This window comes from Anas acuta, chromosome 5 (assembly GCF_963932015.1).
Source record: "Anas acuta chromosome 5, bAnaAcu1.1, whole genome shotgun sequence".
Lineage (NCBI taxonomy): Eukaryota > Metazoa > Chordata > Aves > Anseriformes > Anatidae > Anas > Anas acuta.
Genome location: NC_088983.1, coordinates 57,360,290 through 57,380,152, shown reverse-complemented (window position 1 = coordinate 57,380,152; position 19,863 = coordinate 57,360,290). Strand labels below are relative to the sequence as shown.

Below are 19,863 nucleotides of genomic sequence, written 5' to 3'. Positions count from 1 at the left end.
GGCATATTGGACTAAAGTAGAGAGGGAACTGAGGGAAGTGATTGCATGCACAGCACTTTGTAAATTTATGCCAGAATTAAAACAGGCTGTTTCAGGAATGTGTGCTACATTTAGCCACCTACATCTTTCACTGTGCAAAGGTTGTTCTACACAGGTTAATTGAAAGCAATGTAAATTTTGACAAACTTTGTTAGAGAAACAGATGAGATTCCCCACACATGCAAGCCAAAATTAAAATTATTCCAATTATTCCAAGTGCGGGAGCCAAGAAAAGTGCTAGAAAATTGAAGACAACTTACTGTCTCAGCTTACCTCCCTCAGCATGCAAGGAAAAGCAGAAAGGAGGACAGACATCAGGAGGAGAGATTGCCAGAACTCACTTTGCATACATTTCTAAAAGCATCCTGTAGTACAGTTCATACTGTGTATGTTAGCTTCCAGCAGCCTCATATTTTAGAAGAGATTTGCCCACTGTCAGTACCAGATCAGAAATGAAAAGCTCTGTTTGTGGCAGTGGGAGGGAATGAGAGATTAAATATATTTTGGAGATATTTAAATATTTAATACAATTTTGTAGCTTTCATGTGGCTGTGAGACAAATATTAGGAGGTCTGCCAGAGAGAGAGTGTAAGACTTTGTGACCCTAGAACTCAAAATTATGCATTAAATGCTTTATATTTCCCCCCTGGAGGTTTCTCCATTGACTCTAATTAGCTTCTCTGTAAGCTCACAGATTTGGAGAACTTCAGAAATGCCAAAGGAAAAAAAAAGAGAGCTTGGTCAACTAGTATTGTTGGTTTTTCCAAAGCCCTCATGACTTCATGAAATGGATTTTACTCATGGTTTATAAAGGTCTGTAAATAAGGAGTTTATAATGGAAATACTGACTTGACCTTAAGTACAGCAGCATGGATAGCAGTATTTGAATGCACCCAGGAAAAGATTGCATGTTTTGTACAAATATTAATCCTTGCATACCAAGACTAAGTGAATACAGCAAGACTTCCAGCTAAAACACAAAAATGCAGCTTTTGTAGTTGCATGGGATGCTGAAACTTCTAGTTGTAATATTCTTAAGTAATAGGAGAGAAAAGAATTTTAATGTGCGAGATGGTTATGAAAAAGCACTGTGGAGCCACGTGCAGCACCTCGGATCTAAATCTCATAGGAAGGGTCGTAGCACATGTTAACAGTGAACGTTCAAATGCATTCTTACAAGAATACTAAAACAAGTTAGAATCCTGTTTTAGTACTTACACAGAAGACATTAAGAATTACCAGTTCCTGTACAGAAACAAATGGTCAACTCTTCAGAGCAGCACCTCGCAGTACAGTTAATTCTCATCCAACTCTAGCTCAGATGAATGCACACTACATTCTGTTAAATCAAGGGAGGCTATACACACATTTTGATCATGCAGGCTTTTTGTCCTGGTTGATAAGTAAAACCAACCACAAACAAGGTTTTCCCCACCGTAAGATGATCTAAATCAAAATTGCCAGTCCAAATAAATAAAGTGCAGCAATTCTGAAGTGATTATTCTTTGTGAGAGACGCTGTAGGTAGCTGGATTTATCTTAGCTCTCAGACAGCAGTGAGCTGTACTGTATCACGTTGGTTTAAAAGAAAAACATTTTTCCTTTGTGGTTTAGCAATGGGAAGTTCTCTTTCTCCATGAAACTCTTAATAATAATAATAAAATGAAAGGTACATTTTGTGCCAAATTCGTCCTAGACTTTTTCTAGTTTCTTTGTCCGCTTTTGGTGGATATCAGCTGAAAACAATGGACCTCTTCCACCAATGGAACTGGAGCCCCATCTCCATGTCCTTGAGAGAATGTCTGTAAGAGGAGACATTTCTGTGCTTTTATTACCATTCATTTTCTCACATAGTAGAATCCCATTGCCTGAATGAAGACGCAGGTATGATTCAGTTCGCAGGTCAATAGTTTGCTCCATTTGCCCAAAATTCTTTGAGTGCACCGCCCTGGTCTGTTCCATCCTATTCCTGTGTGGCAAGTGGAAGAGAAGATAGAGGCCAGAAGTGAAGCGGCATTACTGCTTGTTGCTCAAATTTGTCCTGAACATGGCAATTGCTGGCCAGATGTTTAGGAGGTTGAGAAGAGTCTCCGGCCTCCTGAACCTGACGCCGTAGTGTTACTGAGGAGTCAAGGCCTTGGCATGCTGAAAAATCCCATGATTAATATTCGCTATTCCTTCATTTATTTGGGAATGAGCTGTCAGGATCCCTTCATAGTGAAAAGCAGTCATCTATTAAACTTGAACCTCAACTTTCTGCTTAAGCCAGTGCTTATCCAGTGACCTCCAGTGCTCTATTATGCTTATAGCAAGAGATTCCTTTCCTTAGTCATGATTTTCACTGGTGTCTCCTTGTAAAGAACTTAATCTCTTTAACTGTGTTCTTCTTGTCAAGTCTATTCCTACATTTGGGTTCAAATCGCCTGGCCTGTTCAGGCTGCCATAACTGCAGCTCCCCTTTGAGTCAACGAGACTCCTCTTCTGTGCGAAGACCTCTTTAGAACCAAGTGTTTTAGAACCTGTGTTTTTCACTATGGGTTAGACCCACTTATACTTTCAAAGAAATACTTTGCAGCAGCTTTTATGAGTAGTAGTGTGTGTGTGTGTGTATTTTTAACCTGCTGCTAATGGGTTTCTGAGGTTTCACAAGCCAATGTGAACACCATCTTGGCAGTCCTGTGAGAGGGACCTGGATGATAAAGGCTAGCATGGGGAAAGCTTACCAAGCTTGGTTCATTGCCCAGAGACAGCAAGGATTTTTGTAGGTAGAGCTGAAGGTACTTCTAAATCTCCTGTTCCTGATCGGTCTTTTATTATCTGACAGATACTACAAGCATGCAAAGTACAATGTGCTAATTAAGTAATTAGAAAAAGTACGTGTGTGATTTTTGTCTCTGGTTTTGCTGTAATCAATTGCAGCAGAGGATTTTCCGTGGAAAAATGTGTGAAGATAAAACAAAAGCATCAGTTCTGATTTCAAATCCAGTCTATTGCGTTTTTTCCTTCAAGTCTTTGTGGCAGCTTTCAAGAGCTTATGTCATTTTGAAGGGATTAATTTAATTTTATTCCAAAGCATTGATCCCGCAACAAGCTTTCAGTGCAGCTGCCCATGGGCAGCATCGTTTGTTTATATTACAGTAAGTGTGACACATTCTCCCTACAGGTTATGGCATTATGACAGACGGTTACACAACCTACATCAATGCTTCAACTTGTACAGTCAGCTTTCAACCAACCAATCCTCCAATTATATTTGACCTTCCAACCCCTCAAGGATCATGAAGCACTACTGCACATTTGGATCTGGGGAAGGTCTATAAACTGCCATTTTCTAATTACAAAACTTACATTCTGTTACATGTTTATTTCAAAATTACTGGGGCGGGGGGGAGCATTTTGGGGGAGAGAATTGTGGTTGCTTTTGTTTTGGGATGGATTTTTTTTGTAAATTGCTGGTACAAAAGAAAAAAAAAGTTAGAGGGTTGTGCTTTTTGGAAATGCAGCATCCATTTTAAATTGATAAAGCATTGTGAATTTGTAAAATGAATTTTGTTTTTCAATAAATTTGCCATTGTAAATTGTTATAGTGTTCTCAAAAGGACAGCCAAGCTTTCTTTTAAGAAGTGAGAGACCTTATTTTAATATTATATGATAAGCTAAAAAAATAGGCAGCATTTAAAAACACCCAAATTTGCACAACTTACGTTACTGTCGGGGTTTTTTTAAGTGTCTTCTTTTTCCCTAGGTCTAAATGTTAGCTTTTCATCTCTCCATTTATATCATTTTTTTTTGTAGTAGTAGTACAGACAAGATTTTGGGGTCCATTTTTCTCTTGGTATGTCTACACGTCAACTTCTTTCTGTTGACAGTAGAATGCAGCAAGGGGAGAATAGACTTCTCAGTTGTTTGTCTCTACCTGCTTTATACGTTAAAGACTGGTATAGATAGCCGCAGTCTGTATGTGGTATCTACCTTTTATTGTTTGTTTTTAAATTATTTTAGCTTTAAAAAACTGGGGGTGAAAGCTGCAAAGAGCAGGCATTTCACGCAGTAAAAAAAAATAAAAAAATAAAAAAAAATGTAAATGCGGACTCCTTTTAAATATGAATTTATATATATATATGTATTTTTTGTGCATTATAACTAAGCTAGGATTTAATATTGCCAGTATAGCATCTGCAAAATTATGCTGTACAGCACATCTAAATTATGAAGGATGTGACACATTTTCCAAGTGCTCAAGGCCTTCAAGAGCCTGAGTTAAATCTTTGTCGTAGTTCAGGCATGTATAGAGTCAAATGGATACAATCAAGCCTAACTAAAATAAGGCTTAGTTGTCCTTTATATTTAAATATTCTTCTCGTCTTTTTATTTTCTTTTTCTTATTTTGCACTGTGTGTAAATGCAATCTTGCTAGCACAAAATATTGTTGCAGATAGTTATTTCTGTTCTACCACTGTAAATGCTATTGAGCTTTGTTCTGTTTTATGTTACCTTGTTAATGGAATTTAGAAAAGCAGTTGTTTCTTTAAATTTATTGTGATATTATATCTAGCGGCCTTTATATGCAAATAAAATTGCAAGATTTTTAAATATGTGGTTTAAGAGAATTTTGCATTTTTCTTTGGCATGAACGTTGGGGGGGACAGCAATAAGATTAAGAAACAGCTTTTCTAATTTTCCATGATTTTTTATTGTTTACCATTCATAGGATGTCAGTTGGGCCAATAAAGCACTCAGACTTTTTACTTCTGTTTCTAAGCCATCCATCTTTCCATTCTTTTTAGAAAGAAGAGATTTTGTCTCAAGATGATATAATTCAGTGCGACCAAGTTCGTGCAGTTAAGCCTTGTAGGATTCCATTCCAGACAACACGAGGAAAAATGGATTAGGCAGCAGCCTTTGTAGTTCCTCACTTGTTTGTACCAAGCTGCAGGTACTTTAAGTTCATCCACTGTGGGTTAAGAAATGAATAGTCATGGATGAAATGTATCTTTTTATTCGGATCTGTTCTTAGTTCTGTGGCTACAGCAGAATTCACCACTGACAGGAGAAGTGCACGGGATTATGATTCAGTGTGTGCCAGTAGAACAACAAATGAATCAGGACCTGCTGCTCATGCTGCAGTACAGTTAAGTATATAATAACAGAATCTTCTTTAAAAATAGCACTTGGAGCTGTGAAAATCTAGATTGAAACATAAGAAGATACAATGGTGTTTTCATGATTCTGAACCTGCAGTGAGCAGAAGTAGAGTACTCCCATTTATCTTAGCAGGTTGTTAGCTTTTAAGTCTCTTGGTGATACTGAAATTTCATTGTCACTAAATATCAGTCATTCATTGTAGATGTAAATTCAGAATTTTTTTTTTTTCCCCAGTTAGCTGTAGATTGCCAAAACCAATATTCTAGTCACGTGCTTACGTGCAAAGAACGTGGCTATATTAAAAACAACTGTCCTTCCTCAGGTGAAGCATTTTCTTGGAACACACACAAAAAAAATTATAGTGCACTCAGAATTATTCTCTTTCACTGGTCTTTTGCTTGTTGTCACCACACAAGGAAGAAGGATCTGTTACCTGGAATGCTTCATAGTGCCATGAACTTCTAGAAGAGCAGAGAATAATGCTTGCATCTGAATTCCTCTCCAGCCTTCTGAAGGACCTCCTACCTTTTCACTATGTGCATGGTAGTTAGGACAGGAGCAGTCCATGACTGCTCATTCTCCTCTGCAGGTATTTTTCCGTAGTGCAAACTGGGTTATTATTCCTAAAGCAAAAGTTATAAGTCAGCAGCTTTGCTCCAGAATGTGAGCAGCCTGAATGAAGCCTTCTGGCAGGAGACAGAGCCAGATGAATTGAGGCTGGTGTAAGTGCAGCCAGGAGTCTGCCTTTAGACAGCTGGTAGTGAGAAAATATCACAGGCAAAATTCCTTGAATAAGCAAAAGTGTGCACCAGACTGCAATAAACAGAATTGGTGTGCGTCGTTGTGTATGTCTTCAAGGTGTGTGCCTCTTGGTTTCAACTATTTCCCTTACAGCTTTTAGGCCCTGTAGTGCAGCAGTTGGAACCAAGTGGTTCTGCACTGGGATGTGAGGGCCTGTATTTGTAACAGACTGAGACTTCTGTTCAGACAAGCGTCAAGGACAGTCACTGCTTCATCATCAGGTGGTGTTGATGGTGAATATGTGTCCATTTAGAGAAATCCGTAGCCTTCAGGGGGTACTTTCAAAATATATTGTTTCTCTTGTGTTTTTTTTTTTTTTTTCTCTTTCTGGCTGTCATCTTCACTGTCTTTACCACCATTTGTTCATCACAGAGTTTGTTCCACGTGGCAGTATCTTTTAAATTGTGTTTCTTCCTTTCCCATCATGCTTTCAAAAGTTACCTATCCTTTTCTGCTCTCCGAGAAAGCTAACATTCTGGATAGCAGCAATTACAAAAAGGCCAGGAAAACATTTGCAGAGATAGTTTGGCTTTTTTTTCGTACTCTTTAGAGACTATGAAATGTATATGTGTCTGTCTGCTGTCACAGGCAGGTAATCTTCCTTTGCTGGATGTCAGCCATATCTGACAATCAGTGTAAATAGGGCACAGTATGATTTGAAGAAGTGTGGCTTCACTGGGAGGCAAAATGCCGTTAAATCAGCTGCTTTTCAAGGATCCCTTACTACTAAAAGTAGCTCAATGTCTGTATGCAGAATAAACCTCGGATAATAAGTCTTTCTCTGAGGTCTGATCCAAGTCCATTGAACTCACTGGGAGTCTTTCTATTGACTTCAGCTGGCTTTGGATCAGACACCTGGCATCTCTCTGGATTGTGTTTCTGTCTATTGCTCATCCTTCAAACTGGAGGAGATGGTCCCTGGTTAACATGCAAGAACCTCTTGGCAGGAAGAGGGACCTACCTATTGTAAGTGCTGAATCTTTCCAAGTGATTGATTAACAGCGGTGTAGTCGATTAACCTTTCTTCTTCTGAGAGCAGCTTTCATCTAGTCGTCTTGCTGAGGCTGAAAGCAGTCAAGGCCTTTATCAGGGGAGGGCTGCAGAACAGGATGCTCCCCAGAGGAGATTGGTTCCCAATTCTCTCTGCATAGTGAATTTAGTGAATTCAGCAGACCTTGAGGTCAAGCATTTATTAGGCTAAGAGACTGTCAAATCAATCTGGTCTACTCCAGGCAAGTTCTACCAGGAGAATGGGTTTTGCCAAGACTGTGTCTAAGAAATAGATTGATGGCTAACTCCTGGTTGAAGCTGCCTTTCTCTTTTCCATTTTCCGTGAATCAGAGGTTTTTTTTTTTCCCCTCACTGACATCAATATTTTCTCCCTAGACAAATTTTATTAAGGAAACTCCTGGAAACCATCTATAATTTAAGTCTCCGGGAGACATCCAAACTCTGCAGTCCTTCCATTTGGTGTTAAATTGACCCAAGGGCTTTCTCTAAGACCTTGCTTTTGACCACACCTGATTGAATTACACTTCTGGAATTTTCTTTACTTCCTTTCCCAATTCCAACACCCCCCCCCCCTTTTTTTTTTCTTTCTTTTTTTTTTTTTCAGGATACTTTCTAGTAGTTATAGACAGGTAGGGAATTCCGTTCTCCCTGCCTGCTATGACCAACTTCTTATCAGAAGGAGAAACGCATTATAAAAGCTGTGTGCAGCCAAGCCTGCAACACAGAGCAATGTATTCTGCCGTGTCTCTCTTTTGAGGTATAGATCCTAACTTCCTTGCAGATTCTCCATTTGTAGTAACCAGTCTTTTTATGCACTATCACTGTTGTAATTGACATTCAATCATGTTATGATCAGGCTTAGACACCTATTCCAGCTGTGAGCCCTCACAGGATGATGCCCTGTGCACTTTTGCAGAAAGTCCCAGCCATCAAAGCACTGTCCAACCTCCAGAAGCACAAAGAAAGGGACTCTAATAAATCAGTGTAGCCTAAGTGCAACATGGAAGACTAAGGCTGGGTTTTTAACATTTTCAACTTCAGTTACTGTCAGCCTAATCAAGAGAAAATGCAAGAGAAAGCTGAGGGAGTTTTAGTGCACTAAATCGGATTTCAGTCATCCATATTGATTTATTTTTCCCCATCTAGCTATTGCTTTCCATACCTCCATCTCTGGCTTGTGCCAGCCAGTTTTATAATGATTCATTCATGATGTGGCTGTAAGGATACATCTTGTTTTGTTTTACCTCTGAATTTTGCTGAGGAAATTTGCTTGTTGTTGGTTATAGCACAGAGTTGGGGGAGTCCTTCACTTCTTCTAGACAATCTCTATTACACGGTTGACCCACTTGCTTTGTATCTAAGGCTTACGTTCATGGGAGAGGGTCTGACAAAAACACTTACCTTGGTTTAGGAAAACTGAATGAATGTCCCACATTCATGTCTTCCCTAAAATGTGCTTAGTGTTTATCTAGGTAAATGGCTCAGTGGTACAATAGGATTTGTCAGCTTTATGAACTGAGGAGCTAGGACTGCTAGAGTTCTAGGAGTTTAAGACTTCTAAACTACAAAACATGAAAAAAAACAAAACAAAACAAACAAACAAAAAAACACTTTAAAGTGCAGACTTAAAGGTCTAAAATAAAAGACTGCAACTTAGTCTTCCTCAAATTTCATTATTTTTATACAGCTGTTGCTATTAGTGTGACTCAAACATGCCAGTCTATTGCCAAGGGCTTTCAGCGATGATTTTCCTGTTAGAGAAGAAACAATGCAAAATATTTCATTTTTTTGCATATCACGTACAAGCCTCTTCACTGTTCACTGTCATATGAGTATTTCAGCAAAATATTTTTACTGCCTGCAGAGAGTCAGTCTACAATTGGAGGAAGAGAGCAACTTCTCTCTCTCTCTCTCTCTCTTTCTCTTTATCTCTTAGTCTTAATTGTGAATGTAGGTAGTATTGCCCAAAGTCAGCATGGATCTGATTTGTTTGGGAGCTCAGTGCACATGCTGTAAGGCTGAATCTAAAAGGACAGGATGCTGAAAAGGTGGGAGAGGAGTCTCTTGAGTAAACAGATTGAAAACTAACTGACTTTCCCAAGATCACACAGGAGATCTCACAGAGGTGAATCTGCATCTTGCAAGCAGTGTTTTAGCTCTTTGTTTACGATTTTCTATTTTGTACACTTTGCAAATAGGTGGAGATACCAATTCCTTCACTACACCCAAATACAAAGCTGTTGCTGTGATAATCATCCCTGGATCCTGGAACATAGGCTGACAGGGGAGACTTTCAGCTAGATGGAAGAGAAAAATCAAAGCTGATTCCTGCATTTTTAATCAAGCCAGGATAGAGTGAGGATAAACAGGTAAAAACAGGCTTTTAGTAACAGAGCAAGTAATCTATGTTAGATGCACAGCAAAACCTTTATCAATCATCTTAAAGTGCATCTTGTGTTTTTTCTTCAGCAGGCAAATAAGTGATGAATTAGCTTAGTTCAAACTCTCTGAAGATCATCACTAGCATAGATTCTTTAAAAGGTCTGAAGGAAGTACAAAATCTTTACATTACTGTAAGGTACAGATGACTACAGCTCTGTCAGTAACACCACATTGTTATTGGCTTTGTGTTACGAGGTATCTGGAGAGTTTTGGAGACAACGTATTTGAACATTGTATTGACACTAGGAGGAATCTGGCTGAAGCCCAACTCAGGCTGGGAGAGTGGCAGTTCCTAAGAGGAGCTAAATTGTATTGATTAAGGTTTCCTAATCAACAGAACAACTTCTACTACAAAGTGCTATTGAATTTACTGTAGACTTAAAAGTAAAAAATATGCAAAATTCTTATTCATAATCATTTATTCGAGATATAAAACTTTGAAATTCAATAGGCGTATCAGCTTAAACTGAAGCTCAGTTTATTGTTGTCTTTGATTTTGGGTTTCTATTAATGAAATCCGGACAGCTTTTCAGATATCTTTGTGAAGTAGTTCACAAAGCACTATTAGTTGGGCAGGGAATATTCTTTGTTGAAACCTTAATCCCAGTTTAGTTTTTCGAGACCAGTCAGTCACCATGCTTTTTTCTTTTCTTTAAGCTGTGTTTTGATAGATGTAGTTCCATGATGTAAAGACACGCTCAAGCAATGAGGGCAGGTAAGCAGCTTGGTTGCTCTGATGATTTAGAGTTTGGCGGCTTTTATACAGAGCAAAAGGAAAGCTGGTCTGGTGTCAGCAGTCATTACGTTTTTGTCTGTGATGTGCTTTCCCAGCACATTGGCACTTGAGAGACTGCTATGTAACTATGAAAACAGACTTCTCCAAGGAGTGAATTATCTATCCAGAGTCTAGTAACCATATGCAGACAACCACAACCGTAGCTGTGGCTTCAGTAGTATCATGCGTATGGGCCAGAATATTTATATAGTTGCCAGTTAAGCTGTGGAGGCATTATTCATCACAAAAAATTGGGCCATATGATGAAAATATGAGAGTATGGCAATGGAAGAAATACTGGAAGTGTTTAAAGGGAGGTAACACAGAACTTACTCCCTCTTCCAAATATATATTCAAACAAGAACGTAATGTCTAAAGTAAGTTTGGCCAGCAGCAATTGCAAAAACCAATTTTAGAAATGAACATTAAACAAGATGCATGTGCTGATGAGTCATCCTGTGTGTTAATTTGTATATTTAGTTATTGAAATACTTGTTTATTTTTTTTCTGGTCTCTAAAAATCAATGTGTAGCCACGCTTCTGTTATTAGTTACTATACCCATAGGCCAATGCTGTGGTGATAATTTGATACATCCGCAGTAAGAAGTATGTGCGCTGCCGTCTAGGTCAGCTGGTTCTTTTTCCTTTGAGACAAGATAGTAGCTCTTTGTAGCAAATGAAGCCTCTCTAATCTTCAACCATTGTCCATTTACACATGAGTAAATAGGTTAAACTGTTCATAAAACGATAGAGTCATACCAAAGAGTAATACAAAGTGGCAGCAGCAAAACTGAAAAGCAGTCCATTATATTCTGCTCTGCATAGTACCTGCCACCATACTGAAGACTGAGTACAGCACTGGATAATGATAAAGGTAATGAATATGGAGAAACAGAGTAATTCAGGGTAAAACAGAGTAATTCAGAGAAGAGTCTTGCCCTCATTCCTCCTGCCAGGTGACATGATGCTCTCACGATGGCCCTTCAGAGAGCTCAGTCCAGCAGTTCACTGGTTTTGTGCAAGTGAGGGGTGGCCAGCAGCACGAAGGACCCTGCTCCAACAGCTAAACGACCCGATTGTGCCAAATGTGCCTGACTGCACCAGGACTGTGTCTCTGCATACAAGAGCAGTGAGTTTCATTACATGATTAGTGTTTCTGCCTACTTCTTGGTGGTCTAGACAATACAGTGTCCTTTTAACCCTCCCAGCCTTTAGCACTGCAGCATATTTTCTCTCTGCAGCTGTGCTTCTGAGGTCTGCTCCTGCTGCTGCTGGGCTGCATGCTGGGGAACGCTGCGACTGCCCCTCGCCCTGTGGGGCCACGTGCAGTAGTGGGCATGAGAGGCAACAAGTGGTATGTAGTGACAATGTGCTTTAGAGTACATTCACACGCACAGCAATGGCATTCTTCTAGGATATAAATAAGCACAAAAGAGCATCAACGTTACTCTATCAAGCAGGAATGATTAACTGAGCTAGGCAATTTCCCAAGCCCATCATTGTCCCTTACGCTATAGAAAGCTGCTATGATCCTGTAATAATCACTGGATGTTATCTTTCCATTTGGATAGTTTGTCCAATATAATTCAACCAGGACTTACGGCTCATCCTTACAATAATAGGTCACCATATGCTTCACATCTGGTCCTACAAAAAAGCCATATTACATGCGTGATGCCAACTATTTTAGGGGACAGCCTCCAGAGACCCCTAAGTGTTACTAGCAGTCTTGACAGCTTAGTGGCTTCATTAATCAGCATTAAAACTTCATTTTACTATTACAAGCATAATTGCTACTAGTCCAAATGACAACTAAAATAAGCAATTTCACCAGTTTTGTTATTTAGTGAGCTGATATAGCCATTTTTTCCCCTAAGATAAAGGCACTTAAAAAGCCAACAGCGAGTCCACCATTTTGCCTCGTCAAAACTCATTGGACTGAATTAACCCAAATTCTCCAGTGCTGATAGAGCAGAAGTTTGTTTAATCAGACATCAAGGTAAGATTATAGACTTTAATATTTGTATTTCTCAGAATTCAAATATCTCTAGTTTGTCATAGGAGAAAGTGCTGTGTTAGAGTTGCCTGCAATATCTGAATATTTGCTGTCAGCTGAAGACTTCAGTTTACAGTCAGGATCTAATTCTAGCTTTTATCTGAGAGGGATATGGGAAAAAAAGAGCTTGGAGGCAATAGTATGCAGAGAAAATGTCTTCTTGTCTCACATACCACGTCCTGGGATTTGCTGGTATTTAAAGCTTGAAACATTTTATTTTCTATAGGTTTACTGTAGAGAATTGAAACTTGATACAAATACATTATGTTAAATACTTGAAGTTCTCCTTTGAGAATAAAACACAGGAGCCTGGATTAATCACTGACTGCCATGCACAATTTTGTGCACGTCTTTTGTTCTTGGTCTATGTCCTAACAGGCATTTCTTAACATACCATTCCCTAAAATATTAATAAAAGGAGAGTATGCAAAGCGGAGGAGTACACCGTAACTTGCAGTGGTTCATAATGTCAGACAGCTGCCTGCAAGAAGTCGGCTTGGCAAGATGAGAAAAAGGTCCTTAAAAAGAGCCAGAATGCAATAATTTGGTTCTCTTCTCCATTACTCACCAAAAGGAGATTCATCCTGTGCTCCATACACTACGGCTGGCAGCTTTTAACGTCACCAGCTCTGGGGGTGCTTTTGAGAGCACTGCCTTGTATGCCACCACTGAATGGGCTGGGAACAGCAGGCTTCATCCTTTTCAAGTCAAATGCTTTCTTCTTCCCTACTGAAAGTAGAGTTACTTTCCCTTACATTTCGAGAACATTTGGGATTTCTGGACCCCAGGTGCAATACAACAGCAAGGTATATGTACTGCCTTAAAACCTTGGAAGGATAAGGGCTAATTTCCAGGTGGTTCATTATAACAGGAAGTCATCTAAATGTGTTCTGAAATACTGGACATGCCGTTGCTCTGCATATGTCTGGTGGGCCCTTCTTCCTGGAACAATGAATTCCTCCTTCAGTGCTTGCAGCCAAAGTTTCTGCTTTTCCTTTGATGGGCAGAAAGCTGTTTCTTTCTTCCAACACAAGGGTGGCTAATTTAGTATGGGTTTGGTGAGCAACTTGGAGTACTTTGCATTGCAACTGATGATGTACACAACTTAAACGAACTATGTTAGAGCTACAAAGGAAGGGAAGGTATTTATTCCAGTCACTGCAATAAAACTGGATTTATTCCACACCCCACCTTTAAACAAGCTAGATACTGGGGTAGATGAGCATGGGTCCTGGCCCGGGGCTGCACCGTGAGGTCCCTTTCAGGGCTGTCGCTGTCAGTGCTGGCTGGCTCCCTGCCAGGCTGGAAACTGGAGCAGGAGGCAGCTGAAATGGTTTGAAAACTCATTTTTCCCAGCAGCGAGAACTGTGCTGCTAATCAAGAAAAACACAGGAGATGTACTAGATTCCTTATGTGAGCAGGTCTCCAGCGCTGAAATTGTATTTTAAGCTTGTGCTTGTTTTTAGCGTATTGTTGTCAAACCTATGCTAAAGCAATTACTGTCGGTGAGGGTCACCAGGAGTTCAGTGTTACCGAAAACCTTACAGCACTGCTGCGAAGGGCCTGCACAGCCAGGCAGAGCAGTCTGCGCAGGCATTGTCATTTAAAGAAACAGTAGATTCTTGCCTTCCTTCTGCCTGTTTTGTTTGTTTTTAATGAGAAGCACGTTTGAGCCCTTTTCTTTAATTACTCCAAGTCACCCTGCTGAAAAGCCCGGCCTGCTGCAAGCACCCCAGCACAAACCCTGCCCTGCCCTAGTGTGCCCTGACAGCTCTGTCCTGAGCTCAGCTGGGTGCTCAGGGGCCGAGCGAGCTGCTGGTGCCTTCCAGAGTAGCCCACTGAGACGGGCTCTGTATTCCCATACCTTCTGAGGTGGATGATGTAAGACAGAAACAAGCTAAAGACAAAAGAACCAAACCCAGTCACCTAAGGGAACCCCTCTTGTGTGTCTTTCCCCCTCAATCAGCTGCTGGCTTCAAGCTGCTCCATTTCTGTCTGGCCAAAGCGGTAGGTGTGAGTTTATGCTGCTCCAGTGCTCCTGTTGCTACTCTGTGAGCATGGTCCTAGGGAAGGACCGCTGACTTCATGCAGCTTCATGTTAATTTTCCCATTTTCTAACTGATAACAAACTCATTTCTTAAATAACATCATTTTTACATTTAGACGAGTTAAGAGACTAATTTTTCTACTCAGTCCATTGGCTGGGGAATTAGTAAGTAATGCAAGGCAGCTGTTCCTGCATTATCATTTTAAAGCGCTAATGCTGAGAACTTTATACGTACAAAGACAGAAGCCTGTGCTAGGAAGGAGTGTGGGACAAACAGTGGAGATCCTGCCTGTCTCTTCAAGCTGAAGATGAGGACTTCTCTGAAGGTATGGCAGAGCACCACAGCCTCTCCACCACAGAAGGACTCAACAACCAAAGTAAGTACTGTATTCCTTGCATTAAAGCCATGTTCATTTTTCTCCCAGCCATAAAAAAGGCAAAATACACATGAGGCTATAGCTTCCCCAAAATGCTTTATATTCTGACAGTTACACTCCAGAGAAGAGCTGGACAAATGTAGTTGTTGCTCCAGGCAGGAAGGAAAGATTTAAAATAAAACAAAAATAAAAAAACCTGCCTGCTTTCCCTTACCTGATTCATTTTCTGAAGCAGAGCATCTGCTGTAAAACTACAAGTGTTGCTGAAACTGGAGGAGCTGTACTGATTCAGGTGGAAGGCTACTTAACATGTATATTTGTGTGTTCATGTATGTATTTTGTATATATGAAACATCATCATGTTTTCAATTTTATGTGTATGTATGTACCAAAAAGTGAAGGTGTGCTGATGTTTTGTATGTTGACGAGCTAAGGCACCTGGTTTCTTGGGATATGTGTACATATGTGCACAGGCACTGACTTCAGGCCTGGTTTTATACTCAGCTAGGGGGAGTTTTATTAACAAAGCTCAAGAAGCTGCAAGAGAGATTTGTTTTCAACTTCTCAGCCATTCATAGAATATATCTGCTCACAGATTAACCTATTTGTAAGCTCAAAGAGTTATGGTTGTAGGCAGTCTTCAGCACAAGCTCCTAAAACAATACAGAAATGTTGCAGTTCTCATCACAAAATGATTTTATCGGGTACCTGGGAACTGTACCCAAAGAGTCTAAGGTTTTGCTGGTAACCTCAAAACTGCAGGTGCTTTTGGTGAAACTAGGGTGTATTTTGTTCTATGATTTGTTTGCTCATATTTAATAATTAGAAGTATGGGTACTAGAAAAGCACTGCAAAATGAAAATAATTTCCTGATGGAGACTGGCGCCTTCAGGAAAGGGTCAGTCTTTATTGCCTGAGAGGGTGCTGTCAGCATAAATAATTATCATGAACTTCAACTTCAAGCAATCAAACTTCATTGTATCGAAGGAGCCCCATTAAATGCTTAGATTGTTCTTAATTTGATCTAGTGCAGTCAATTCCCTAGGGAAACAGAGACAGGAAAAAAAAAATCAATACACCATTGCAAAGGAAGCAGAGGTGTTCTGGTCATGTCTAGCGGAGGAAGGGGAACCATCTAAAGAAGGCAAACGTGTCTTGGTCCTGATAAACCGAAAGGGTGATGAAGCTTTCTGGACGTGAAAGCTGCTCATCAGAAGCCCTGGAACTGCTCGCAGCAGATGATGACAAATTTTGAAGGCAACTCAGTGGCAATAAAGTAGCATTTCTTCTACAGTTGCACTCAGCATTATGCTCCTCTCTTGCCTTTTGCAGTAGTTCTTACTTACCTAGTGTACCTTGTTACTTACCTAGCTAGCTTGTGTGGCAGTGTCTGCTCTGCCCTGCCGATGCTTTCCCACTGCTTGCTGCATGCAGCTGGCAGGCGGCCACATCAGGTACCACTGCCTCAGCGGAAGCTGTGGTGCAACTTCTGTTCCATTTCTTTGTATAGTTCTGCTAGTCTTTTTTTTTTTTTTTTTTTGTGCTTGTTGCAAATATCGCTAGAGGACATTTAAAAAAGTTGAAATAATTGGCACTTAATTATTAGAACTGCCTTTATTTCTTCTGACTTAAAAATTACCCTCTGTCACCTTGTAGTTATTCTTTTAACCAAAGTTTGTATTGAAATATTTCTAAACATTTTTTTTTTTTGCCTAACATTTTGACAGAAGGGCTGTGGGGGGAAAATAACTTTACAAACACACGTGACAGAGAAATATTAATAAAATTCAAGGCGATTTTTAGAGTGAAATGCCTTCTCATTTGAAAGCTTGTACCTGTCCACTTACAGGAGTGGGGATTGCATGTGTGCATAGAGCTTCTGAGGTCTGAGTTTTCCCCCAAAAAGAGAATGAGAGATTCTTCTTCACAATTGTGCTGTGGATAACCAAATTAATTTTATGTCAAAGATATTGCAAGTGGCGCATATGGAGATTATACCGAAGGATATCACATTTCCCGTTCTCATCATTGGTTGAATATTAGGAAACTTGACCTCATTCAGAGCAGGAACAGCAACCCCACTCTTTCATGTTGGCTTCAGCAGACAAAAGACATCTTGCTCCTTCTCCTCCGAGGTAAAGAAAGACAGCAGGCTTTCACAGCGCTTTGGCCTTTCCCCTGTAGCGAGTGCATGCTTAAATCCGCAAAGAGCGGGTAGCCAGCTTTCCTTTGCCTTTTCAAAACACATGAATAAAACTTGTAGCTCGCTTGTACCAAACAGCCACCTTTTTGTGTGGGAGAAGATGGCTTTTGACTGACTGACATGGCAGGTGCCGCGGGAGCCAAGACAATTCTGCATTTCAACTGATTGTTGTCACTACCAAAGCCTATTATCTAGGGTAATAAAGTTTAAGATTAAGGGGATTCTGCATGTTTGTGTTATTCCCCACAAAGCTTATCTTCTAATAGACCAGCTGCTTTATTGCACTTCGCCCACCCTTTCTCATTGTACGGAGAAGCCGCGTGTACAAATGGGAATGCAGTGAGGCAGGCCTTGGCTACCAGCTGGGAATATCGTATCGCCCTCAGCCTCCATCTGCGGGTATTAAGTTACCATCGGTTGCCAGCTGGGAACATCACATCTTCCACCTTGCCCAGCAAAGCACATCGCAGCGTTCTCAGGCTTCTGCCAAGACTGTAACCTGGTTGTGTCCCCACTCTTCCTCTCTGGGACTCGGGGGCACTGTGTGCAAATCTTCTGGCTCTGCTGGCCCGCGGTGAGCACATCCACTTCATGATGGAGATGCAAGTATTCAGATGAAAAAGTCTCCTCATTCTCTTCTCTGGCATATGCCCTTGGAAAAAAAATGTTAAATTTCTGCAGCAGAAAGTACTCAAATGAAACTGCCAGCCATTCATCACTCAGAGAATTTATGGATGTCTTTCCCTCAAGTCTTAAACCTTGCATTTGCTGAAGGCCACGACATTAAGATATTATTGCCACATACCTTATACCAAACAGGGAATCAACTAACCTCAGGTCGGGAGGAAGTGGGGATGGAGGAGTACTCTGTCGTCCCCCCCATCACTTCTGTTATTTTCTCACCCAGTCTGTCATGGCCGTGCTTCCCAGCCAGTCTGTGGTAGTATTTTTCCCTTGCTGTTCTCACACTCGTTCCACTTCTGTTCTTCTCATGGCTTTGTACCCGCAAAGCCCGGTAGTGCTGTTGTAGCAGATTCTCATGGGATGTGATTGCCACCAGCATGAGCATCGCTCCTTCTTTCCCACCTTTTCTCATTCGGTTGTAGCTTTGGGTTTATGTTAGGAGCCCAGATAGTACACAGACACGAAGCTAAACAGCCAACAGGGACTTTGAGTGGGTACAGATGAAAACTATGAACTGCAAAAAAGATGTTATCTGGCTTTTGTATTATCAGTAAGATTCTGCAATAAGAGGGTCCTTAACAGCCTCCATAGTAATGTATGGGGAGGAATGCAATAGCATGTCAGCTCAAGCCCCTGTCCTTCATCTCAAGGAACTCAGCATCAATTCCTGTGATACCTTCTAGCTTCAAAACAAAGACTAGGGATGACAATTTTGGTCTTTGGGGATGGCATTACCTTTAATTAGCAGATAAGACTATCCCTAATTTAGAAACTTAGGCATTTTGGGGATTGACATGAATAAGCTGTCTGGAGGGGTAAGAACAGTTTTGAACATGACTTATTTTTGTCCGTGATTCAGACGCACTCTCTTGATACAGGCTCAAGAAAACTACTGCTTTAAAGATCAATATACTTCAGGGAACAGCTTGGAGGAAGAGAGAAAGAGTAATGGTGAGATGATTCTCATATTTCTTTGAGGCATATTAATATTTCCTTGGTCACGAAATGGAGATCACATGTGACCTAAACTCCAGAATAAGGTAGGTCTTTGCTGCAAAATGCATAACACTTTTATGAGTTGTTAGCCCTGTGGGTATCTTTAGCAGGTACCAATCATTTGTTGGGAAGACCAGAAGAAAGAGTGGCAGTTGTGAGCCAAAGCACTCTGCATGGACCTGAGGACTCAGGCTCTTCTCCTGCCCTGGGACACCCTAACAAATACAGGCAACAATGCACCTCTCTCTCAAACCTCAGAGAGGCAGATAAAAAAAGATTTAAAAATAATAATAAAATAAAGTAAGGATTAATCAAATATCAAAGAAAAAAGTCTGAAAGAATATCAGACAGGAGATTTTCCCATTAGTAATTTACTTTCCAACCAGAAACTAGTATAACCAGAAATTGAGCTTGGAGCACAGAGTGTACGTACACTACAGTGACAATACCACTGCTAACACTCCTGTAAGCTCCTTTATCATAAGGCAACAGCACTTAATAAAAAGTGTCAGAGATTAAGACCAAGCTGAAAATTTCTACTGCCATCCTGGGATTTAGAGGTTATGCTGAAATCATTAATACAACCACTATTTGAACTCTTTTGATCACCCAGCATTAAATTCATCCGTAAGTACATAAATCCTAGGACACAGAATGCAGGGCTACCCAGAACAGGCAGTCCTTGTAAACGTGCTTTTCTCATCTTTGCCAGTGGTTGTAATGTTTTTCAGTCACCTCCTGAACTGCATAAAAAAACAAAACTATGGTCCCTCCCCCTAGAATGCTGTCCTAAAGTATCTTAGAAGCTCATTTTTTTCTTTTTTCAGGGTGTCAGAGCATGCATTTAATTCCCAGGTGGCTTATTTCCCTCCCTTGGGGTCCCTGACGTGCTTTTGTACCACTCCTGAGCACAGATGAGCAGGCCTGACTTTGTCCCTGCTCTTTCCAGCAAGCAGCTACCTCTTAAGTCCATTTCAGTGATGCGGATTTACAGTATCCCAGAGCTGTGATATCTCAGAAAGAGTCAGGCCAGTGCAGTGTGCTGAAAGAGGCTGTGACAAATTTCATGGGTCACTGTAGGAATGTACCTCCCCATTCCCCAGGGGAGCTTAGGTGCATTATATATTCCTGCATTAAAGTTTGGATGTGTGTTAGGGGTGATGGTGAGATCAGGGCCTCCTGTCCCTCCTTTCTGTTTGTACAGGCAGGAGCAGACGTGGTGGTTCAGAAGGGCAGCATCAGTTCCGCTCTAAGTTTTTTGTCGAACATCAGTTGTTTTTTTTTTCCT

The 19,863-nt window shown here is 40.6% G+C and overlaps 1 protein-coding gene and 1 long non-coding RNA gene across 5 annotated transcripts in view; both read left to right on the top strand.

The window, feature by feature from the left end:
- The window catches only part of MPPED2 (metallophosphoesterase domain containing 2), a 100,291-nt gene extending 95,660 nt beyond the window's left edge, over window positions 1–4,631 (top strand). For all 4 annotated transcript variants that reach the window (XM_068685031.1, XM_068685033.1, XM_068685032.1 and 1 more), the window contains exon 7: window positions 3,202–4,631. In XM_068685031.1, coding sequence (XP_068541132.1) covers window positions 3,202–3,320 — 119 coding nt within the window. In that variant the 3' untranslated portion in view covers window positions 3,321–4,631. The remainder of the gene's footprint in view (window positions 1–3,201) is intronic.
- Window positions 4,632–12,290: 7,659 nt separating this feature from the next.
- Window positions 12,291–19,863, top strand: part of LOC137857884 (uncharacterized) — a 99,427-nt gene continuing 91,854 nt past the window's right edge. Inside the window, exon 1 of the long non-coding RNA XR_011097344.1 lies at window positions 12,291–14,692. This is a non-coding gene — a long non-coding RNA (uncharacterized lncRNA). The remainder of the gene's footprint in view (window positions 14,693–19,863) is intronic.